At 39.8% G+C, this 26,549-nt stretch overlaps 1 protein-coding gene across 3 annotated transcripts in view; it reads left to right on the forward strand.

Moving 5' to 3' along the window:
- LOC127626059 (kazrin-like) overlaps positions 1-24,479 on the forward strand; it is a 227,290-nt gene extending 202,811 nt beyond the window's left edge. For 2 of the 3 annotated variants that reach the window (XM_052101594.1, XM_052101596.1), the window contains 6 exons: positions 2,077-2,268; positions 8,545-8,681; positions 9,791-9,961; positions 10,279-10,459; positions 11,283-11,416; positions 21,784-24,479. In XM_052101594.1, the coding sequence (XP_051957554.1) occupies positions 2,077-2,268; positions 8,545-8,681; positions 9,791-9,961; positions 10,279-10,459; positions 11,283-11,416; positions 21,784-21,957 (989 nt within the window). In that variant the 3' untranslated portion in view covers positions 21,958-24,479. Of the gene's footprint in view, positions 1-2,076; positions 2,269-8,544; positions 8,682-9,790; positions 9,962-10,278; positions 10,460-11,282; positions 11,445-21,783 lie in introns of all 3 variants that reach the window. The other variant, XM_052101595.1, reaches the window with a different exon arrangement.
- Positions 24,480-26,549: the final 2,070 nt, after the last annotated feature.

A 26,549-nucleotide genomic window follows, 5' to 3' on the forward strand; every position in this document is an offset into this window, starting at 1 on the left:
TGATTTAATTGGCAGTTTTATCTAGAAGTGCTCTCATCGAATGATATCATGTCACGTTAAAGTGGAGGTGAGGTGCAGAGCATGCTAGTTTTTGGAGAGTTAACAAACAATTGTGAAACTTGGTTCATAAATAAGGAGGTGGTGTCAACCTCTGTGTCTGTGTCATTGGAAAAAGCGTAATGGGCACCAGATCTCAACATGGATCACATGCAATTTGTATGCAATCACATATGGCCCTGATGTCATTCAGGGTACCCACGGACATGAAAATCTGGGATATAAATAATCATTTCCAGGCCTGGAAAAGTAATGGAAATGAATAAAAAAATGTCCCATTTTTTTTAACCTGACATACCGTTTTGACCTATCCCATGTGCAGGATGTTGAAAAAAACAGCGTGCTGCAGCTCAACAGTCAAAAATGTCCATCTAGCACATGTTCACAAAGAAAATAACTATTGACAACAGCTCAGATGGAAGGAATAACGTACATCTGTGTTACAGATTTGGTGTTACTGCACTCATGACTGAACGTGTGTTGCATTACTATGGTGCACTTACAGTACAAGACAAACTACCTCATTAATTGTATTGATTGCTGTTGATAAGAGCTTTTAATTTATTTTATCACAGCCCAATTCATATCGGACCAGCTGCAGTGGGGATGCATTATAGTTTACAGTTAATTGAATTCTATTACTCGACAAGCTCCCTCATTTCCCTTGAAAAAGACTGATGTCGCAGCTGTTATGCAAAGCACATTCAGCGAAGGCCCCATTTAATTTATTCACTTACTGAGCATATCGACAGAGGCAGAGAACACCTGACTGGCAGCTTGACTAATTCATGTTGCTTTCCTGACTCGACGACGTTCCATGAATTTCCACCACATTAGAGGAACACGACTTGAAATTAAATTTTGACAACAGAAAGACGCCACATGAGCTTTTGAAAGTCCTTCAATCAGCTTTGCTCTGGTTTATAGGCGCTCTTTGAGATATGGCCCGGTTATTCTTCATTCACAACAGAAAAGCCACCACAATTCAGCTCATTAAAAGAGAGGCTGGAACATGCTTGTACTCTTAGTCTTCCTTCTCTCAAAGTGTTTACTGATATTTTGCCAATTACTGCTGTTTTCCTTTAACTTGGACTGTGTCCCGCTCTCGTTGCTGTGGTTTCACTCTCATGCTTAATGTGTCTGTTGTCAACTCCCTTGACTCTGTGAAGGAGCCTTGAAAGGCTTTTCTTTATTGTGTGATCTGTTTCTCTGTGATTAAAAGGGGATGAAAGACAGCAATTTCTTCGAGTAATAACTAAAAAAAAATTCAATATCTCAACCAGCATTCTTTGTCGTTTGTAATAATTTTTTGAGGGGACACCCAGTGGCCTCGCTGCAAAAATTCAGTTTAATACTTTAAATTTGAAAAGCAAAATAACATAAGATTATAACGAGACTTGTTTTCAGAGTAATCTAACAACATTTAGTGAGGTTGATCACTTTGTCAGTTTTGATTCACAAGTAAATTTACCTTGTTTTAAGAATTTTGGTATATTTTTACTCTTTCAGCAGTGCTCGCTTGGTGATCTAAGTGAGATAAGACATGACCAAAGGAAAAATACAATATTTAAATAAACTTAGTTGTTCATTATAAAATTGTAAGTCCCGTTAATTTAGTGATATTGTTTATGTTTAGTATGCAAGAAGACCTGGGTTAAAATCATGACTTAATTCATTCTTTTTATCGTCTACCAAGTCAGAATCGCAACTGACCTTGACAACCAGTGGTCACCATGCATTTTCATAGTATGAAAAAGAGTTTGACATTTTGATCCCAAGTAACATTTTGATAACTCCTTTTGTGTTCCATGGAGAAAGGATTTATGCCTAATAGACAAACCCTAACGCATCACACTAGCAATACCAAGGTCATGGGTTCGATTCCCAGGGAACATACTGTACATACTCATAAAATGTATACAGTGCCTTGAATGTACTGTAAGTCACTTCGGTAAAGGTGTCTAGCAAATGCATAATTGTAAATTTAAATATGTAAACTCTATCTTTTTTCTCCTGTAGTGTTGCTGAGGGAGGAGGTGGCTCAGTTGCAAGAAGAGGTGCACCTTCTGAGGCAGATGAAGGACATGTTGAGTAAAGACCTGGAGGACTTGCACGGCGGCTGCTCGGCCGACACGCTCTCCGCTGCCGAGCTCAGGGTGCAGTTGGGGGAGAAGGAGCAGGAGCTGGAACGTGCCAAGGAGGCCTTACAAGGTCTGAACCCCAATCACAGAGCCAATATTGCCCCCAACCTTGTGTGCACAACATCAAGACACATCAACACTGGCTGAGTTTGCCCAATATCATTGTTTCTGTAACACTGCTGAAAATTGTTTGTAGTCAATTGAGGTTTGTCCAAACATAATGGTGGCTATATATTTTCCGGGTAAATAAATCTTTAGGTAAAGATGATGGTGACAATTATGTACTTTCTCAAATTACATTTAAGCAATATCACAAGAGTGCTGTTAGTCAAAAGGTGAAAGGTATTGTGTTCTGTTATTATGTTGGCTTAACAAACTTTGTTTAGGGTTTTTTCAGAATCCCCAAACTAAGACCTAAATTTCTAACTATAACAATACTTTCTCAAATTCTCAAGCTACATCCACCAAACTTGGCTCAGACCTTAAGACTGTTCTGGAATAGTGTGCTGCCTGTATGTCTTTTCTAACTGGTCAGACTAAAGGTTTTCGCACAGCGATCAAAAATCAGAAAAATTCCTTTGACTTAAATGGAATGTTCAAATGGGTCAATGGAATGCTTGTTAATCCAATTCAAACATTAAATTTTTTTAATGTAAACAAACCCAAAACAGGCCTTTGATCTGCTTTAAGTTTCTCTCTATATAGACCATTTCAGGGACTGTTCATTGGTGACATCAAGTGACATCATTGTTCCATGAACATTTCCTGCTTGTTAAAACAGAGACTATTTAACAGAGATGCGCCACTTCTATTAAAGTGAATGGGAGAAATTGAAACACACAATGGCAGCCAACGGCCAACCCGCCATACAGGTAAAATCACCTTTTAGATACCGCAATCACCTGTCAATCAACTTGAGAAAAAGCATGCGCATTAGCTATACAAGACTGCATAATTGATTTTATAGTGTAATCAGAGGTAAAGAAGCACAATTTATTATACCAGTTGTGACGGAATGATACGCCCTTCCCGTGAATCATCATCACTCCAACTCACGTGATGGGGCTTGCGTGATCCCAGCGAAAAGTCTTATCACCGCTGCCTTTAAACACAGAGCACATCTCTTCTCAGGAGACTGGTCTCTACCTGCTGACATCTTTACAGGTCTAGGAACGCGCTGCGCCGCAGCCGACGTGCCGGGATGTTGGGCCGATAGTCACCTCAAGCACCGAGGCCCAGGGAAGCTGGACCACTAGAGTGAAAGCTTTGCCTTGACAACATCAAAGTTTGTCTTGACTTATCTAGTTAACATAATGTTATATAATTTTAACACAACACTCCATTCCAGTGCACTAATCTGTTTGGACAAGAGGCAATGGAAGGCCACACTAATTTGTTTTCATTGGAAAACTCTCCGTTTCCATTTTCCAAAGTAGGTGGTAGAGAGCATTTTCGAAAGTCTCAGTTTTTGGATGAAAACAGGCTGTCTGGTGATGTCCACACTAGTACATTTTAGTTTGAAAAAACACTGACTTTGAAAAAACGCTACATTTACACCTCTCAACCACACTAGAATAGTGAAAACCTAGACATTAGAATACGCTCTCCACAACTGTCCACTGTTAAAAAATATGCTACATTGACAGTAAAAAACTTGCAGCTGTAGTTTAAAAAAACAATACAATGACCGTGTTTCAGGCTTTACGGTATGTAATTAAAGAAGTACATGTATTGCCTTGTAAAACATGTTACTTTTAATTATACTGTAAAATTGTACTTTTAACAAAGAATAATTTTGTACAATATTATATTAGTCTTGTGTTTACATTTTTTTATTATTTAAATTACCCATTATTCATAAAAAAAATTAAAAACTTTAGCATTTTTACATTCTATCACCTTTAAAATTAGTTGATATTTTCATTATTACGGCATGTCACTCATTTAAGTGGGAAACAAAATATGGAGGAAGCCAAACTGCGAAAGCACTTTTTTCTGTTGAACGTGTAGATAAGCATGAGTGAATACACCTTCTTCAATTTTTTATTTTATTAATGTGTTACTGAAATTGAAATGACTTCGCAAAATCCTTGCTTTCCGCTATCTTGACATGTCCCTTCTAACGTCACAACTCTGAAACTCGGGTATCATATAGAATTCTGAGTTTCCCCACTGGTAAATGTAATTTTGCTTGGTCATTCATGTGCTCAGAACTCATAATTATAATTAATAAACTCCTAATTAATCAAAAACATTTCTGACTCCACTTGAAGGGTGCATTGTTCGCGACATGTACTGTAACACTTTGGATTCGTTTGGAGCTATTTCATTACTGGAGCAAAAGTAGACAAAATATCTGCAGACGTTGTGTCTAAGATGTGTTTATAAAGCTGTTCATAAATTTCACTAGCAATTGTACCTTGGATTAATGCTGTACAAAATGATTCTTTTTGAGATGTTTACATCTTCTTTGAAAAGATGAAAGGCAGTTTAACAATGAAAGATGAAAGAAATGCCCTCAAAAGAGAAATGTAAAGCATGTTTGAGGCATGTACATCAGTTGAGAGCCTAATGGATGCATTTCCTACCTGTCAATGCAGACTGTGGCGTATGTGTGATGTGTTTGCTTATCTTATCTGGCATCTGTTTATCTGGGGTGTAATGCTCTTATTACCAGAATAAACAGAGACCTTTATTCATTCATTCATTCAGTAGTGTGTCTGATTATGATGTTCCTGCAGTGTGAACAAGCTGGTTTAAAAATAAATAAATAAAATGTGTTAAAGGAATAGTTAGCTCAAAAATTAAATACTTTATTTAAAAAGGCACCCAAATTATCATTATTAGATACTTTAAAATTGCTACGATAGCACATAATCTTGTGGATAAACCACCACATTTTTTATATATAAAGGTGCACGCAATATGGAATACATTATGAAGAAAGTACTAGTAAGATCAGAGAGTTGTTAAAGGGGATGCAAAGCAGTGATGCAGCAATATCATTTACTTGTTAAGAAAACCCATATGAGAAAATAAAATATCAGTTTAAATGGTATTTGATGCAAATGAAATACACATCCTCACTGCTGGTTCAGGATTTCTCTGCGATGGGTGAAAGGTGCCTTTGGTGGTTCCTTGCAGGGTACTACAGCCATACAGGCTCCATATGGTTAGGATTAGGGTGGGGGTGGGGTTAGAGCATCTGCTGCCTTCCAGGAACAAACTGAGACCTCTTTGTACAATGGGTGGATTTCTCCCTGAAGTTACTTCAGTGTTTAATGTTGGTAGTCAAAACAGCTTTCTGCTTTAACGCCACCTGTTGGTTCCTGTAACTTCAGCAGCTCCTGACACATGATCCAAAGCGCACATTTTATTGGTCAGGGTATTTCATCATCAGGTGAAGAAAAACTAATTACACACCGTAAAAAAAAAAAAAAAAATAGTTTTCGCGATGCGAACATTCGCTCCAGGTGTGAATTGGCTTCATAAGAATCAATTGTTTTCAATTCAAAATATTAATCTTGGCGAAAATGTGCATTTGGTGAGTCGGCTTCAGGCTATTTAACTTAAATAGGTAAATTTAAGGGGCCTGGGTCGCTCAGCGAGTTAAGACACTGACTACCACCCTTGGAGTCACAAGTTCAAATCCAAGGTGTGCTGAGTGACTCCAGACAGGTTTCCTAAGCAACCAAATTGGCCCGGTCGCTAGGGAGGGTAGAGTCACATGGGGTGTAACCTATAATGTGGATCTCGCTCACGGTGGAGCACGTGGTGAATTGTGCGTGGATGCCGCGGAGAATAGCGTGAAGCCTACACACGCGCTATGTCTCCGCGGTAACGTGCTCAACTAGCTACATAATAAGATGCGTGGATTGATGGCCTCAGACACGGAGGAAACTGAGATTCGTCCCCCACTACCCGGATTGAGGCAAGCCACTACACCACGACGAGGACCTAGAGTGCATTGGGAATTGGGCATTCCAAATTGGGGAGAAAAGGGGATAAAATAAATTTAAAAAAAGGTACATTTAATCTGTCAAATGCATGAAAGTATGTTGGTAAATTAAACCTGTGCAGTGTACTGAAGTAAACAGAGTGGAAGCTGTTAGTATTTAAAGTATTCAATTACATCTTATTTTTGTTTCAAATATGAGAGGAAACCTGTAAGCAAAATAACAATTTAGAATGACTTAAAAATCGAATTATACATGAATATATTTTTAAAAGAGATTTACGTTGAAAGGACCCCGCACTCAAAATCGTTTGACACACTTCATACTAGAATAAATGTGATTGGCAACCTGCCAATCCTTTAAAAGTTATTCTACACATGACAGGCTGCATTAAAATGTGTTTAAAGCAAACAAAACAGGATACAGCTCTTTTTCACTTTTGGATTACAGAGATGGGGGAGAGAGAGATGTGATGGTATGTGCGTGCTCATGAATATCTGCTCTTGTATGATAGCCGAAAAAAGTGTTTGACTGCTGAAGGAGAAAATCGGGGGGAAAAAGAGCCCTTTAACATAGAGGGGAAAGGATGCATCAAGTGAAACAAATGACTGACTGAGTCTATATACTCGAGAAAATGTTTTTTGCAAGACATGCTCATGTGCAATTTGATCCCACATACACATTCCATCACCCAACCACTTTTTTTTTAGAGAGTTCATGATGTGAACAATATGAATTCAGAGGTATGCAAGTGACATAATGTTCATGGTATGCAAGAAGTTGCCATCGGCACAAATAACAAGATTTAGTCGACACTTTAGGATGTTAATAAAATGTCAATTTGTTACAAGAAGTTACCCTGCACTAGATCTCTCTCTATTAAAACACTTTAAAATGGGTTATTTATTTCACAACATACATGCCTCATTTCCTTGTATAGGAAGTTTATAGTGGAGCATGCTGCCCCCTGTAGGCAGCATGCTCCACTATAAACCTGTGAGCGGTGCAAAACTAATTCCTTAAAGGGATGGTTCACCCAAGATAACAATTATTTTATCATTTACTCCTCATGTTGTTTTTAACCTGTATTTAAACGTTCTTTCATCAATGGAACACAAAAGGCAGAATGTTAGGGGCTGATTGCCTAGTCAAGATTCACTTTCATTGCATCTTTAATTCCATACAATAAAAGTGAGTGGTGACTGAGGCTAACATTCTGCTAATCATCTCCTTTTGTGTTCCATGCAATAGAGCAAGTTATACAGGGTTTTTAACAACAAGATGGCAAGAAGGCTTTTTTAGAGTGAACTATCCCTTTAGTCCTCACTTTTTAACTTCAAAATCTGGAGAGAAATAGCAATAAACCTACACTGAAAAAAATATTAACCTAAAAATGTGCTTCATGTGGTAACCTCTAAATGAGCTGTTCTGATTTAAGTGAAAATATATAATGTGACATGCCTGAATCAACCTGACTACATTTGATTACATTAGCACAACTCATTTTATGGCTTAGACCATGTAGAAAAATAGTGATAGTTCATAGTGAAAATTCTCTCCTCATTTATTCACCATCATGCCATCCCAGATGTATATGATTTTCTTTCTTCTGCAGAATATCTCTGCTCTGTAAGGAAAAGTGAATGGTGGCCAAAACTTTGAAGCTCCAAAAAGCACATAAAGGCAGCAAGTATAAAAGTAATCCATATGACTCCCGTGGTTTAATCCAATCATTGGTTTTGTGTGAGAACAGAACAAAATATAACTACTTTTTCACTGTAAATCTTGACATCTGATGTCTCCTTGGCGATCATGATTTCAAGATGGAAGCACCATCTAGCGCTCTGTGCATGCGTCAAACAGTAGAAAGTGTAATCGAGCATGAAATCATGATCGTGTCTAGAGATTGCAATGGCATGATGTGTAGTGAAAAATAAGTTCTGTTCTTTATTTTGGGGTGAACTATTCCTTTAAGGTAACAATAGCAGGTGACTACTTTTTATGCCACCATTGTAAACTGATTTACACCAGCAACTATAAAACACAAAATACTTCAGTAAATCCAACATCAAAATATGCCCAAAAAGCATTTCAGAACATATTTTTTTACAAAGAAGAATATTCATTACTTTGCATATCCACAGCTCTTATCTGAGGGACAACGGCTAGACAGGGATTAACACACAACCCGCAGACATGCGTCATTCAAGGGCACAAAGCCTGTGTTTGTGTGCAACCACATTGCAATGGTGCATACTATCAAATGTGAATCTCTTGATGCAAGAATTTTATGATTACTTACTGTGCTGTTCCTTTTTGTTAAATGTAAATTAAATTTGTATTTGCTGGTCTTGATTAATATGATTGTGTGTTTGTTTGTTTGTGTGTAGCTATGAAGGGTGATCGGAAGAGGTTGAAGGCAGAGAAAGCTGACCTGGTGAATCAGATGCAGCAGCTGTACACCACACTGGAGAGCCGTGAAGAGCAGCTCCGAGACTTCATCAGAAACTATGACCAGCACAGAAAGGTGACGTGCATTCCCTTGTGTGGCTTATTCGTCAAATCAAATTCACCACATAAAGAATTCCATGTAACTAGTTAAGTTGTAATATGCTTAATGTGTGCAAAGGACATACATTCTCCTCAACAGTAATCGATTGATTATTAAAGCTTCCAACCTGGTCTCATAGAATCACAGTACATATCTACATTTTTACAGAATGACTTTTATGTGGTTTGCTGTATGTATTGCAGCAGTTTCCTGGTGAAATGAACACTAGGGGGCTACAACAACAAACGCTTTTGTTCACATTCGCAAAAATCATGAGAAAAAAAGCAGATTATCAGTTTATAAACACTTATTTTTGGCTATGTTCCAAATGTAATGGTAGCCAGCTGATACTTGAAAGCTGTTTAGTGTATAAACCTCAGTCTCCTGGCCTTAAGAGTCGCACTAGCGACTGAGGCTAGAAGCCATGGCTTTTGTAGCCTACTTGCTAGTGTGTCCGACTCCCATGACGAGGATCGCTGGTTTCAATCCCATTCGGGGCATGCCGGGTAGGACCGGTGACACTAGCACAATGCTATCTAATGTCATCTAAACACTTTTTCTATAGCACACGACTTGAGGCGATACATTTTAACATTTGCATTACATAATTAACTACATTTACATGCTTGTTCATATGCAATCAGATTATACATTAGCTCAACTTATAGAGTGTTGCACTTGCGATGCAAAGGCCTGGAGTACGAGTCTCACAGAGCATGCAAATTGAAACATGAGCCAAAAATGTTATAGAAACACCACAAAATGAGTGGTTACTTCAGCAGTTGCGTTTTTAATCTCACATTTGCTTTTTATGACACTATCGTTTGGTTTTGTTGATGTAAATCTTAATAGAGCATTAACCTTCAAAACCTCATCTGTTTGGGTGAACATTTAACTCACTTTTAGCGGCACACAGTGGACATTTCACCTCAGAACGACTGCAATTAATTTGGCAAAAATGTCGCCACAGTCACATGATTTTCAGGCTGAAATTATATTTGTAATTGGCGATATTTCTTGAGTAGAAAGAAAAGGAATGTGTGTATGTGTCCCTCTGGAAACGCTCACTGTGTGCTGTGTTTCAGGAGAGCGAGGATGCGGTCAAAGCTCTGGCTAAAGAGAAGGACATGCTGGAGAGAGAGAAATGGGACCTGCGCAGGCAGACCAAAGAGGCCACAGAACAAGCCAGTATCCTGCGCTCCCAGATAGACATGAAGGAGAACCGAATCAAAGAGCTGGAGGCAGAACTCACCATGGTGAGATTCTATATCTTTCTCACACACCGACATACACATCCACTTCTACCGATGTCATAAATACTACTTACCTGTTTCTCAAGTTGGTTTGTGGCTCTTATCGTTAAAGAGTCTCACATTACCCCTCAGTGACTGTCCGATTGCACATACATCAGCCTCCACATTCATCAGATGGACCATGAAATTCCAACTGGTCTGCATTATGCAATATTAAACACTACATTTAGCCTGATTGGCATTACAATGTGCAAACATGCATATAATTACACACAGTCACACTCATTTATTTTTTTATTTGTTTTTATACACAATTTCAGGCAAAGCAGTCTCTGGCCACCCTCACGAAAGACGTGCCAAAGCGTCACTCTCTGGCGATGCCATCAGAGCCAGTGGTAAATGGCAATCAGGAGTGGGTGATGCAAGCAGACCTTCCCCTCACAGCAGCGATCAGACAGAGTCAACAGACCCTGTACCATTCACACCCTGCGGACAGGCAAGGTACATCATACACACATACATGCAGGATCCAAAAGTACATTTTCCACTGAGGTAAAAACTGTTAGATACTCTGGCCATTATGAAAACTTGCCATGTTTTCCTGTAATAATGCATATACATGATGACCAGGGTCGGGAGGGTTACTTTAGAAGTTATGCGAGTCATGACCACAGCCACTCAGCCATTTGTATCTCTTTGATTTAAATCATTCATATTAGTCACACCAGCGATGGCTATCGTTGTTGCATTGTAATTTAAACCATTTATCATGTTGCAGGTCCTAAAAAAGTTACCAGTCAACTGGCCGGTACTATTTACAGGGTTCCCCATGGTCATGGAAAACCTAAAAATATTAGGGAATTTTACAAATGTGTTTTTCAGGCCTGGAAATGTCACTGAAGTTAACAAAATTTGATGTGAAGATTTGTGTGCAAATTGTTCTTTCGAATCAGATCATTCCAATTAATTGTTTGAACCACCTCACCAATCGAGCTAAATGAATCAATAGTGAATCAGTCAATCAATAACTTTTTAAAATCCTTATCCAGTGATCAAAAACAACTGGAAATGTCATGGAAAAGTAATTGAACTTCATTGGCAAAAAGAGTGGGAACCCTGATTTCACTCGCCAAAGCCAATTTTTAGAGGGTTAATTTTGCACCCTGCATGCATCCAAATGCACAATCATATGCATGAGAATAGGCACAGTCACATGTCACACATATATCGGTCTTGCAAAACACACAGGCAACACAATGCGCCACTTGCCCACCCTTTTGCCCTGCACAAACAAACTCACACACAGTCTCTCCCGCCTTCACAGCTGCTTTGAGGATCAGCCCCTGTCACTCCCGCCAGCCCTCCGTCATCTCGGATGCCTCGGCTGCCGACGGCGACCGCTCATCCACACCAAGCGACATCAACTCGCCCCGACACAGGACTCACTCCCTCTGCAATGTAAGAGCTGCCTGGCACCCCCGATCAAGTAATCAGCCTTCCCAACTTGTTTTTATATCCACCTTTACTCTTCTCAAATATTCAGTCCCTGCGCTGCTCATTAGCATGGCTTTGGGGTCTTTATTTATCATAACGGTAATTAGTGCAGATAAATCAAAAGATACAGTTTGTACCCATGAGAATTAGCTGTGCTCCACAAGAGTGAATCAAATATATTTGCACCATTGGCATTAGAATGTGTAAACAGCAAAAAAAAAAATTGGGTGTTTCTTTAACTTAGGGTAATTTCATGACCCTGAAGTTGATTTCTTTTTTTAACTAACAGATTTACACTTTTTATTTTCATAATTAATTTTCTTATACTTTTTAAATGGCTTTGATGTATATAGATTTTATGCTCTTAGCTTTTCCCAGACTTTTAATATTAAACTATTAAAAAATAATATATATATATTTTTTAGGACTATCGATTTAATGCGTTAATTCAGTGCGATTAATTATGTTAAAAATACCGTGTTAAAAAAAATTATGCAATTAATCATGTTCCCGGACCATATTAAGGAATATTCCTTCCATAGAAGCAATTCAAGCATGCAGTACCACCTGTTTTCTCCAGGGGGCAGTGAATTAAACTCGCTGTATAGGCAACACAGCTCAATCAGTCAGAGAACAAACCACACTAACTGAGGACAGACAGCACAAGATGACTGTAGTAGTGACAATGACAACATTGCTGTGTCTGAAACCGCCCCCTGTGCACTATTTCAGGTGTCTACCATATTGTAGGAGTGTCTGAATTGTGAGTGAGCCACTCGTTCCCTACTTTTGTTCACTCATTCTTACCCACAATGCACTCTAATTTCAAGTGTACATTCGATGTAATCTCGACGATGTTTAATTGCCCATAATCCACCGCAGGGAAGATGTATGAGCTAGGAGAGGGAGCGTGTGCATTAGAGAGATGCCAGTTTACTGCTTCCTTCACTCCTGCTATGTTTTATTTCATGTTAAATGTATTAAAATACTTTTTGACAAATCACTTCTTTATTAAAATAACAATAAAATATAGAGAGGCAGTATACAGATACATTTTATAATGTACTCTATTTACATAGTAACTTTATTTACTAAATAATTCACTGAGGTGATATTATTTTAACTCTGGAGACTGCACACAGTGGAAATGGTAATTCTGTGGATGATTCATATATTTGGTTATAACACGTAATTTATGATGTTTTGGTCGGATGAGGTCGCTATGCGCCCATAAACGCTACCCAGCTTGTATTGGAGTTTAAAGATACTAAAGTATAACAATTGAATACAATAATGTACATTTGATAAAATGTGTTTTCTCTTTATATTAGCATATATATTAAATATGACAAACCGAATGAAGATTTATTATATATTATATTAGATAGATATTATTTATGTACTGAAGGTGGACTGGTTCTTAGGTAGGCTTGGTCATCACCATGGTGTGTCGGTAAGGACACAGAGACAGGGAACCATTTTAAATGACTTTAATGTCCATTAAGTTCTCTGGTTACATTGGAATGGATGGTAACTCGTCTATATGTGTGTGTGTGTGGTCTAAACAAAGGAAAGAAGAAATAAATTACGTAAATAAAATGAGTCTAGAATAACATAACATCACCACATGTAAATTACCAGATAACATAACAGATGTAAAGCTGTACAAAGCACTGTAACACAATATACATAAATAATGTGCATCCTTAACTTGTTAGCTTCATGAACCAAATACAGATCAATATACATTGAGTGTACATTTGACAGATTCATCATAGGCTACACGTAATCAAACTAACATTTCTATTAGGCGGAAATATGCTACAATGGCCTAAACGGGTTCACATAACACAATTCCAAATAAACATATTCGGTTTAGACATGAACAATCGCTTATGCGGAGCCGCGGGTCTCTCGTGCATCACTTTATCTTATATAAACAACTCAGAGGCTAGTATTGCTCAGCAGCAACAACAGCAATATATACAAGATAAATACACTTACTTTTAGTCATTGACGCACACGACTCCAGCAGGAATTAGGAAGAAAACAACACACAAACCATCTCTCAATGATAAACAAATGAAACTAAAGTTCTCCACACAGTCACCCGACGAATGCTGTGGTTTGATTGGCTGTCCGTCAGCGTGATCAGGGCATGACAGCATGATCGGGGCATGATTGGCTTGTTCGTATATTTGTCGAATGGATAAAGTTTTCCAGCAGATGGCGCCGCTGACCTCCTCTTCTACAGCCGCCCCTACATTTGCTTAGCAAATGTACATTCCATTTCTTTGTTAGTCTGTTGTAGGGTCATTATCTGGAATGGCAGGTAGTGTGATGAGACGAGACACTGGTCGATAGTAGTGTTTGTTTTTTACCTCGATCTTTGCGGAGCGGACTCGGCCATCCAATCCAGGGTATGTGGTTATTACCTTGCCGACTGGCCACATAGCACAAGGAAGTTGGTGGTCTACTACCATAACAACAGTCCCAGGTGTGAGGTTGCTGCATTCACTCATCCATTTTTGTCGTGGTTGCAGGGTGGGCAAGTAATTCTTAATAAAACTTGTCCAAAACTGATCTGCCAATACTTGTGAGTGCCGCCATCTTTTCCGACTAAGAATTTCGGATTCTGGGTAAATCACTTGTGGTAGTGATGCATCTGGCCGCCCCATCAACAGGTAGTTCGGGGTCACTGGATCTGGATCCGCTACATCGGAAGAGACATACCCCAGTGGTTTTGCATTGAGTATAGCCTCAACCTCTATAAGGAATGTTCGGAGGACTTCCTCTGTAAAGATCTGAGACCCTACTATGGTACGTAGGGCAGTCTTAACTGAGCGGATCACGCACTCCCACATACCTCCGAAATGTGGGGCGTTTGGGGGGTTGTACCGGAACTGTATTCTCTGTTTCACTAATTGGGTTTTGAGATGTGGGCTCATAGAAGTGAAAGTTGTCTGTAGATCTTTATCGCCCCCTCGAAAATTAGTGCCTTGATCCGCCAGGATTTCAGAAGGAGTTCCACGTCGAGCAACCATACGCCTAAGAGCCATCAGAAAGGAGTCTGTATCCATGTTACTCAGTAGATCTAAGTGGACACAGCAGGTAGTCATGCACTTAAAAATTATCCCCCACCTCTTTTCATTGCTCCTCCCTCGTTTCACCTGGAATGGGCCAAAACAATCTACCCCTGTGGAAAAGAAGGCTGGTTTCAGTAAGCAGACTCTGGCTGGAGGAAGTTCTGCCATCTTTGGTATATTAGGTTTGGCTCTCCATCTTTGGCATTCGACACATGAATGTTGATAGCGCCTTATTGCTTCTCTCCCTCTGAGTATCCAGTAATATCTTCGCATTTCTGCGAATACTCTTTCTGGACCAGGATGACAGAGTTTGGTGTCGAATTGCTTAATGAGGAGGCGAGTTATAGGGTGTTTTGGGTCCAAGACTATGGGATGTACAGTACTGTAACTTAAGTGGGTAGCTTAACGTAGTCGTCCTCCTACGCGGATGAGTGCAGTAGTTTTGTCTAACTCTGGCGACAATGTGAGCAAACGACTAGATGAAGCGATTGGCTTACCAGTTGTAAGAGCCTGATATTCTGTTGGAAAACTGTCTAACTGGACTCTCCTTAATAGGTTTGTTTCAGCTTGCTGGTACTCCGGTGATCCTGGGTCACCTGTTTTTCCCGCCGCCTCATGCATGGATCTAGAGGTAGCTTCCAGGAGTTCCTCAAATGCCGAGAACTGAGTCGCATCTGGCAGTGGTGTTACAGGATCAGTCCCAGTGAGGCCACAAAACTTTGCTTTACGAAGCTCAGAAGGGTCCTCATTCAGTCCAATGGCAGGACTTTCTGGCCATGATTCAGGTGGTAGGTAGAGGAAGTCAGGTCCCTTACACCATCGATTGGGTTGGGTTAATTCAAGCAAGGTTTTGCCCCGTGTAATGTCATCTGCAGCGTTCCTTTCTGAATCAACATAGCACCAACAATGACCTTCCGTAAGTTCCTGTATCTCAGTTACTCTGGTTCCTACAAAAACTTTAAATCTGCAGGACTCCGATTTCAGCCAGGTGAGTACTGTTGTTGAATCACTCCACAAAAATGTGTTCCCGATTTCCAGTGAGAGCTCGTTATGGAGTAGCTTGGCTAACTGTGCTCCAGTGAGGGCGGCGCATAGTTCAAGCCTAGGAATTGATTGTTGCCTTTTTGGAGATACTCTGGATCTGGCATGGACGAATGCCAGCTCAACTTGACCTTGGTGTTCAGTACGGAGGTATGCTACTGACCCATAGGCTGCCTCAGAGGCGTCGCAGAAGATGTGAAGTTCTCGTTCCACCTCTGGGACATCTAGTGTGGCTGACACATAACACCGGGGTATAGTGATTAGTGGTAGGTGTTCCAGTTCTGATTCCCATTTTTGCCAGGCCTGCAGCAGCTCAGAAGGAGGAAGGGGGTCATCCCATTCTCGTTCTTTCTCCCACAATTGTCTTACTAGGATTTTGGCTCTGGTAGTGAAAGGTATTATGTAACCCAAGGGGTCGTACTGGCTGGCGAGGACCCGGTATATGTTCCTCATTGTTACCTCATGGTAGGATAGAGGACGATGGCGGTAATGTAGGGTGTCTGGTACGCAATGCCAGTTTAATCCCAGGGTCATTTCTTGAGGGTCTGATTGACTGCGGGAAATCCACAACTCAGTGTTTTCCGATCTAGCCTCTTTGGGGAGATGGCTAATCACTGAGGCCTCATTGCTCGCCCACTGACGGATTTCAAATCCACCTGAAGCCAGTAAGGACCTTAATCCATCGATTAGCTCACAGGCTTCAACTGAGGATGCAGTGCTCTGTAGACAGTTGTCAACATAAAAACAGCGTCCAACTGATTGTCGTATTTTATCACCCTGCTGGCAATGGGTGAAAACATGTCGCTGCACTGCAAATGTTGCACAACAGGGGCTACAGGTTGTTCCAAATGGAAGGACCTGCCACTCATACACGTCCGGTGGATTCCCAGGCTTTAGGTCCCGCCACAAGAACCTTAGAAGGGGTTTGTCTTTGGGGAGCAAGCGAATCTGGTGGAACATCCCCTTTATGTCTCCACTGATGGCTACTCGATGTTCTCTGAAGCGGATTAACACTCCAAGGAGAGAGGGGCCTAGCGTAGGTCCAGGTAATAACTGCTTGTTTAAATTGTCCCCATTAAAGGTGTATGAGCAGTTGAATACCACTCTGTGTTTCCCATTGTGGGTCACAATATGGTGTGGCAGATACCATGATTCTGTAGACTGGGATGCCTTTTGAGGTGGTATTTTAGTGGCGTAACCAGCTTTCTCCAGTTTTTGGATCTCTTCTTGATACTTGTTAGCTAATGGCAGGTCCTTAGCTAACCGACGTTCAGTGTTACGGAGGTGGCCCATCACAGCATCCTTTGGAGCATGTAATAGAGGCATTGTTTTAACTCTCAAAAGTGGAGTGGCGTATCATTCAACTCCATCCACTTTCACTCGCACTCTCTGTGTCTCTAGCATGTTCAGTGCTTCTTGGTCTTGCTGTGACCTGATCACCATCTTTTCACTGCGATAAGGAAGGATGTCCATCTGCCATAACCTTTCAATTTGATGAAACAGTTCTGCAGATGGTGAACAATTAGACGTGAACAGACACTGTGAGACTGAGAGTTGATCCTGCAGATATTTGGAGGGGCCCTGCAAAGTCCAGCCGAGACGAGTTCTGACAGCGGCTGGGCCCCCAGGTGGGCCCAATCGCACTGGCTCAATTGGGGTTATGAGCTCAGTATGATCTGAACCGATAAGCAGTAGGGGACAAGCTTTGACCAGAGGTGGTATTGAGATCCCTCTGAGGTGTCTGTACCTTTCCTGCAGGGTATTCACTGGGTAGTTGTATTCTGCTAACCCAAATTCATCTGCTGTAAAGGCCCCTTGAATGTTGAACTTTTCCCTTGGATTACTTGGGGTGGATAAGCAAAAATTCACAGAAGTACCATGCAATGTCCTGATGTCTTGATGCACCGTCCGTAAATTCAATTGCTCTGGTCTGCCCTTTAAACCGAGGTGTTGTGCAGCTGTGGTGAGCAAAATGGTGCGCTCTGAGCCATCATCAAGCACAGCAAATGTGTCTAAAGTTTTGTGCTGGTGATGGATGGTAACCTTCACGACTTTCAGAAACACTTTCCCACCACATCAAGGTTGGTCCAAGTATAAAGTTTCTGTGGTGGAGTTGTACAGGCTATTGCTCTCACTGGTAACCTCATCCTTCCTTTGGTTGATGTCGTGGAGTATGGAGAGGTGCTTGGCATGGCAAAGGTGGCAAGGCCTCTTTAGGTCACAGTCTTTGGCCATGTGGGAGCGTGCACATTTCCAGCACTGTTTATTATCTTTGATCCAGCCAACCATTTGCTCTTTGGTTAATGCTATGAATGTGGTACACTGGCTAAGGTAATGTTCTGCACTGCAGTATGGACAGATGGCTTTGGGCTTGGTGGGTCCTTTGGGATGAACTGCCTTGGGTTTGGTTACTGTTTCTATACCTTGTCTTTGTTCCCGCCATGAAGTATGGTGGTATGTTTGCTTTGTCCCCGAATTGCTACCCTTTGGTCTCGTTTTGTGGCTCTTGTCTCATCAGTTGGGTCAAATTCCATACAGTTAGCTTCCAGCTGCAGCCAATCTGCAAACTCGAGGAGGGAGAACTTAGTCTTATCTGGGTTTCTCTTGAGGTAATACCTCCTGAATTGAGTTTGTTGTGAACGAGGAAGACGATTCAGAAGACGTTTCACATTTGACCCACTGTGCAGTTCTTCAATCCCATCCCCCTTTAGGGCTTTGAGCATGCCGAATATTGCTTAGACTCTGAGGGAAAAGTCGTCGAATGTCCGCTCGTCACCAGCACAGATGGGCGGCAGGCTCTCCAAAATCTCTATTTCCTTCAGTACGAACTGGTAGGGAAGACCATACCTTCTGTCCAGGGCTTGCAGGGCGTTAGTGTAAGGCATGACTGACTCTGCATGTGCTAACACTAACCTGTGACCATTCGGCACCTTCACATGCTTAAGAAGGATTGAGTACTTATAATGCTCTGATAATTGTGGATGAAGCAGGTTGTCCAGAGCCATCCTAAGTTCCACGTACTGGGCTCTGTCTTCTTTAATGAAATCTGGAAAGGTTGGGCCTTCTACTGTTGGTGGAACCCAGTATGATGATAAGGGATGGGGAGTGTAGGGTACAGCGTCAGCTCTAAGCTGAGATGTTGTAACTGGGTTCACAGTTTCTTGCATGGGCTCAGACTCTGAAGCAAACTGACTATGTACTGGAAAGGTCTCTGGGGCTGATACTTGATAAAAAGGAAACTGGGTTGTCTGGCTTGGACCATTTGCCTCAACCATTGCCTCCTCACCCTCCGTTCAGGGTGAGGAGGCAATGGTTTCATCCAGGGCTCTTCTCTGTTGTGCACTCGGGTTCTGGTTGGATCTGACAGAGAACTGCAGCATGGTGAGGCGTACTGGTGTGCCGAAAGGGTACTCTCTCTGCTCACAGGAGGTGGTGACTGGAAATGAGTGTCTCTGATTTGTGTTTTTTCAATACCTGTGAAAGCTCCTCAAAGAAAGGAGGTTGGGGTTTGACAGGCTGCGGCCAAGGATAGCTGTTTGAACAGACATTACCAGGGCTAACATCGGATTTCAACTGTCCCTTCTCCACTGATTTCAGGATCTGGGCTCTAGGTGTCTGATGTCGGGATGATGCTCATGAGGAGTGAGCAGATGCTTGAGGAGTGCTGTGTAGCAGGACTTTCTCCAAGAGCTCTGTTTGGCGCCTAGCAGTCTCGCTCTGTTGTTTGTTAATTTCCATTATTTGCAGCATAAAGTCCTCAGATGATCCAGCTGTTCCGAATGGGTGGTGAGAGGAGATGGGGGTTGAAGTCACCATTACCTTCTCTTTAGGTCTAACAGCCTGTCCTGATGGGTTCTCAGCATAGTCAACCACATAGTCATCTAGGTAAACAGGCCTCTGAATCGCTCTTTGTGGACGTCGGGATGAGGCAGGGGCAGACTTTGACATCGCCGACACTGGGGTTGCCATGGTAATGACCTGTATCCGGCTCGAAGGACCAATTTCTGTACTGAAGGTGGACTGGTTCTTAGGTAGGCTTGGTCATCGCCATGGTGTGTCGGTAAGGACACAGAGACAGGGAACCATTTTAAATGACTTTAATGTCCATTAAGTTCTCTGGTTACATTGGAATGGATGGTAACTCATCTATATGTGTGTGTGTGTGTGTGTGTGTGTGTGTGTGTGTGTGTGTGTGTGTGTGTGTGTGTGTGTGTGTGGCCCAAACAAAGGAAAGAAGAAATAAATTACGTAAATAAAATGAGTCTAGAATAACATAACATCACCACATGTAAATTACCAGATAACATAACAGATGTAAAGCTGTACAAAGCACTGTAACACAATATACATAAATAATGTGCATCCTTAACTTGTTAGCTTCATGAACCAAATACAGATCAATATACATTGAGTGTACATTTGACAGATTCATCATAGGCTACACGTAATCAAACTAACATTTCTATTAGGCGGAAATATGCTACAATGGCCTAAACGGGTTCACATAACACAATTCCAAATAAACATATTCGGTTTAGACATGAACAATCGCTTATGCGGAGCCGCGGGTCTCTCGTGCATCACTTTATCTTATATAAACAACTCAGAGGCTAGTATTGCTCAGCAGCAACAACAGCAATATATACAAGATAAATACACTTACTTTTAGTCATTGACGCACACGACTCCAGCAGGAATTAGGAAGAAAACAACACACAAACCATCTCTCAATGATAAACGAAACGAAACTAAAGTTCTGCACACAGTCACCCGACGAATGCTGTGGTTTGATTGGCTGTCCGTCAGCGTGATCAGGGCATGACAGCATGATCGGGGCATGATTGGCTTGTTCGTATATTTGTCGAATGGATAAAGTTTTCCAGCAGATGGCGCCGCTGACCTCCTCTTCTACAATTTATATTTATTTAAATACAACTTTTTATAATAATTTTATCATTATATAAAGAATTATTGTTATTTGAGGTGCTTTTTCAGCAAATAATTATGTATGTGATTAATTGCAATTAATTTGATGAATTAATCGGCATACCATGTAATGAATTCAATGACATTTTTTTATCGATTTACAGCTTTAAAAATATATAATATAACTTGTTTAAAACTACAAAAATATTAACAAAGAGTGTATTTATTGTGTGAAAATAACTTCTATCAATTTTTCAAAAATTATGACCATCCCATAGAAATTTATTTTGCCCAAGTGGGGCGGTTGTGGGCTCAGTTGGTAGAGCGGGTCGGCCACTAATCGCAGAGTTGGTGGTCTGAATCCCGGCCCACATGCCGAAGTGTCCTTGAGCAAGACACTGAACCCCAAGTTGCTCCCAATGGCAGGCTAGCTTACATACGTTACATAGCAGCTCTGCCGCCATTGGTGTATGGGTGAATGAGACGCAGTGTAAAGCGCTTTGAATACCGTTAAGGCTTAAAAAGGCACTATACAAGTGCAGACCATTTACCATAATAAAGTTTTTTCAAAAGGAAGTGTATTTAAACAAGTCGACAAAAGTGTCAATGAAGAGAATGCTTGTGATGTGTGAAGAAAACAAAGAACAATCGAGGTTAATATCACTTGTGAGTGGATTGTTTTTATTGTGCATCATTTCCAAACAAGCTGTCATTTTGACAAATGACGTAATGTGTGAAAATATTATTTAACTGTGTATTTTGTATGTACAAAATGTTAGCTATGAAATTAGTTCTAGCAAGAAAAAGGAGTCAGACATTTTATTTCAAAAACGTAAAAAAAGTCCATCAAAGAATTATAATATACACTACAGAGTATCTTTGAATCTGTGGTAGGAATTTTCATAACTTTCAGAAAAACATTACATAAATATTCTGTGATACATGTATGATGGACATAGTTAAATGAAATAAATGAAATTAAATAATCTAGTTAGTGTCTGGAAAATGTTTTAACAAGACTTTACTTTTTAGAAGTCTACTACTATCAAGTTACCACAGTTTTACTGTAGTAATAATTGTAGTAACTACAGTACGTTGAATAGATATTTATAAGGGTACAACAACTATGGGGAAACCTAAAGCGGTGTTGATGAGAGCGCAGATATTCCTTATAAAAAAACATGACTGACCTGTTCCCATGTGTCCACCATTACTTTTCTATTCTTTCTTCTCCTCTCTCTTCCTCTCTGTTTCTGCCTTTCCGTGTTATCGGTTCAGTCCATGGAGGACCTCGAGGACCAGAAGCGTAAGAAAAAGAAGGAGAAGATAAGTCTTGGTTCACTGTCTCGAGTGTTCGCCCGGGGTAAATCTCAACGCAAGTCCTTGGATCCGGGCCTGTTTGATGGTACTTCCACCCCTGATTACTATATAGAGGAGGATGCTGACTGGTGATAGTGCTATATGTATGTGCGTGTGTGTGTGTGTGTGTTTCTGCATGTATGCCTGGATGTGTATGAGTTAATGTGTGCACGCAAGAGTGTTTACAGGATGCGATTGTGTGTGCCTTGAAATGTATTCCCCATGAAAAATACAGGAAAGATAAAGAACTGCTGCCTCCTCGAAATGTACATACGACACTTAAAAGAGCATCTATGTAAATGAAATATATATTTATATATGTATGCATATGTGCATATGTTTACATGCATATAAATATATACATGGGATCATTTGTGTGTGAATATGTTTATGCTGTTATTATGCTTTTTTGTGGTAATATGTCTTCTTTTTTATAAACTGGAAACTTGAATTACTGCTGAGCATTTGTAAATAGGAACTCTTGTGCACCTTGTGTTTGCTGATGTTTTTATGTGGAATGCTTCTTTTTCATGACCGCTTTTACCATGCACCCAAGGCCCCAGGTTGTTTTCATCATACACCATACTGTTTGGTCCATTGCCCATGCCTTTGTCTTGAAAATCTGAATGATTTAATGTCTAGCAATTGCAGTTTTGCAGATCTCAAAACCATCCAGATATGACATTTTTCTTTAGCTGTACTCCTCAGTACGCTAATCACAGAGGAAATGTTGCAGTCTCTAAGTTAATCTCTGCAGCAAGGAAATGTTTTATTATGCATAACTACTTGCAAGGTTGCACCAAGTAAACTATAAACTTAACAAATGTCAATCCATATTTTCTTTGGAAAGACCTATTTAAGATTTTAAGAAGTAACAGTATATGTATCAGACTGGCCTTGTCAGAATTGTTTGTGTTTGGTCTGATGTGACTGCATTAATGTAGTTTTGTTTAGAAATGTGCCTGTATCTCAGATCTGCCCCATTTGTAGCATTATTTATTAGACAGATTTCCCTTTCTTTAAAACAATCCTTTTAAAAACATATGAAATAACCTGTGATTAATTATTCTAGATTTTGAACTGACCTTGAGGAAACTGTGTTATCACTGACTGTTGCCCTTACGTCCTGACTACACCGGACGCGTCTGTTTACCAGACGTGTCACTACACTGGAAGCGTCTAAGATACATTTGAAATAACGTACAGAAAACACGGACGGAGCAGCTGTGAGCTCAAGTAGACCACCCTTCGCTAATGGTATTACATTTACTTATTATATAATTACTATTGAAATTTGATTTTGGCTAAAACGGTGTATGTTGTTAGAAATAAGAGATCAGAAACATCACGAGCTGGCTTTAAAATTGCAGTAAGCGATTTGAGCCATTTTAGAATTTCCACAAACTTGGCCACTGGATTAGCCACGCCCCCTCTTTCCAAAACCCTGCATTCCAAAGATAGCAAATGAGCTTTATTGAGGCCGATAATGAGCAGAAATGGTTGTCAAAATCAACAGCAGCAAAATAGCGCCCTCAACTGACAACTGTTATGAACAACGTGGCATAAAAATGTAATTAAGCCTCAATAATTCAATAAAATGCGCAAAATGATTGACAGGTCGAAGGCGTCAGAGTTTGTGGCCTGTGGACAAATATTTGTTTGCTGTTTTCAGAGTCTAGAGCTGTCACAGAGACCGGTGAAATATCTCACAACACTTATCAATATCTTTCAGAGTAGGACATTTTTTTGCATACCTTTACATGAAAAATATCACCTTTATCACAGCACCTTTAATGTTATTTAAATATGTATCAAAACAAAAGAATGGCAAAAAGATTCACATGCAGGATATATGATAAGTTCATGTTTTTTAGTTCATGTTCAAATTTACAGGATAATAAGGTGGCTGGAGTAGCATCCATCTACGCTTCCATTGTAGACAGCATCATTGATTGTAATGGGAGTAATTTGCTTTTGATGCAACGTGACGCTCGCGTCCAGTGTAGACAGGGTGTTAATTTTGCATTTTTATACACAAATTTGGTAGAAAAGTTCCCGCCCCAACCATAGGTGCTGAACTTCATAAGGACCTTGTGTCAACAAAGTGCCAAAGGTTTATAGCCTACTAGAGGTTGTGAAGTTAAAAACACAAAGCTTGCAGTAGACTAGAAAATTGTCCTTTCATAGGAATATTTTCCTAAGTGTGCAAAAAAAGAATGTCTGCAAGAAAAATCAAAACACAGCCTGCTTCCATAACATTCTTTTCCATTAATGTTGACATATCTCGCTGACATATTACATATTTCAAACTTTTCTTTGCGTCTTGTTGGCACTGATTATTTTTTATTATTTTATTTTTTTTATCTTTTAAATTAAACTGATTTTCATTCCTCATGTGACTAATGAGTTTATGTTGTAAGGATTGTAAAGTAGATAATGTCAGATATAAGATTAAATCTATTAAAGAATTTTATTTAAAGATTAGGAAAGAGGTCATTTCAATGAAACCAGACTGTCTTTGGAATTACGGACAGACCAATGAGGAAGTTTTAACATTCTGGAGACAAATGATTTAAAAAAAACTATTAAAATAAAAAAGTATTTTAAAATAAAAACCCATAACCCTGTGTGTGAGTTTTCATGTACTGGTTTCCTCTTAACCCTCTTGTTCTGGGGGTTGTCATGGTTTGGGGTGACCCCCCTCTACTCTTCATTTGTAATTGTCAACCATCTTTGTTAACACATGTCTTAACATTGTCTTACCTCAGTGGATGAGAATGCCCCAAACTCACTACATTCATAACCCATACGAATGATGTCAACAGGAACAAGTCTGTCATGTGCACTTTTATCCAAAACATGAGCACGATCATGTGCCCCTTTACCCAAAAACATCATTTCATGACTACTTTGTTTTGTTTTTGGTTTTATTTAAGAGTGTATCTACAAGAAACATGCACATTTATAAAGAAACATACAGTGGGGTTCAAAAGTCTGAGTCTACTTGTGAAAATACTTCTATAGCAAATGCATAACAATGAGTGAAAAACTGAACTGAAAGATTAACATGAATTTCTCAGTATTTGCTATAATGACAGCATGCACTCAAGCTGGCATGAAATCCACAAATTTGTGCAAAACCTAATGATTTATGTTATCCAGTATGATTTGTGAATGTTCCAAAGAGAATCTTGTGTGATTCAATGGAAGCAAGAAAAGCTGACCTTTTGTTCAATGGACTTTTGGGGGGGTTTAGTACAATTGAATCTCAATCAACAGCATTTGTGGCATAATACTGATTACCACTAAAATTAATTGTGACCTGTCCCTCTTTTTCTTTAAAAAAACAAAAAAGCCAAAATCTGGGTAACAGTGAGGAAGTTCCAATGGAAGTAAATGGGGGGCCAAAGTATAGCCACAAAATGTCAACAATATGCGTGTTAACATGATTTGAGTGTGATACCATGGATAACTTCGTTGCGATGATGATATAATGTTAACAAACCCTGAAACAACTGTAAAAATTTATTACATTAATTAAACAACTTTACAGCTCAAAGTTTTTAACAGAAGAATTAATGTAAGTGCATTTATAAAATTATAAGCTTCACATTTCTGCCTTTAAACCCTCCAAAAATTGGCCCCCATTCACTTCCATTGTAAGTGTCTCGGTATTTGCTTCTATAAAAGGACGGATGAGTTTAAATGATTTTTTGTTGTTTTCAACATTATACCACAAATTCTGTAAATTGTGTTTAAGTTGGATTAAACCCAGAATATTAATTGAACATGGTTAATGTCACAAATTTGATTAGCATTCTAGAAATAGTGCAGAATCTTACAAATATTTCTTATTTATTTTACTTCAAAACATTATATATTTGATGAGAGTGTTCATTTTACAGTGTCATGAAGGATGATTAAGAGCCTACCACAGTAAATTAAGAGTGATTGGGCTTTTGTAATTGCGATCTCCATTGAAAAGTTTTGTTCCATGAGCTAGTGGATGCTCTCAGATGTCTCAAACTGTCATTGCTAAGCCAAGAGCTTATTTCCTCCAAAGGTTTGAAATGAGTGTCCTCTGCCTCAATGCCCACTAGATAATTAATTTGATAAAGATACATTTTTCAGCTATTTAAAATATGATGAAGCCTTAACAGAAAGGTGATGATTCAGTCTTATCACTCAGGGTAAGTTCAGTCTTGTTTTATACCTGTCAAAGCATACTTTTAATGCTAATATGCCTACAATTGAAACTAAATATAAGAAAATAAATATTAATAATGGCTTGATATGGTATGCAATGTAGAAAGTTATACACCTTATTCATGTTGAATCCAATGATGCAGCATTTACTGTGCTGCCCAAATACAGACAGCACATTACATGCCCCACCAGAGACAGGAATATACTGGACCACTGCTATACTACATTAAAGGATGCATATCGCTCTGTCCCACGTGCAGCTTTGGGTCTCTCTGATCACTGTCTGGTTCATCTTCTCCCGACCTACAGGCAGAAATTAAAATCAACCAAGCCAGTTGTAAGGACTATAAGGAGATGGACTATTGAAGCAGAGCTGGAACTACAAGCCTGCTTTGACTGCACTGATTGGAGTGTTTTTGAAGCTGCAGCTACAGACCTGGACGAGCTCACAGATACTGTTACATCATACATCAGTTTCT

This window comes from Xyrauchen texanus, chromosome 32, assembly GCF_025860055.1.
Source record: "Xyrauchen texanus isolate HMW12.3.18 chromosome 32, RBS_HiC_50CHRs, whole genome shotgun sequence".
NCBI classification, from domain to species: domain Eukaryota; kingdom Metazoa; phylum Chordata; class Actinopteri; order Cypriniformes; family Catostomidae; genus Xyrauchen; species Xyrauchen texanus.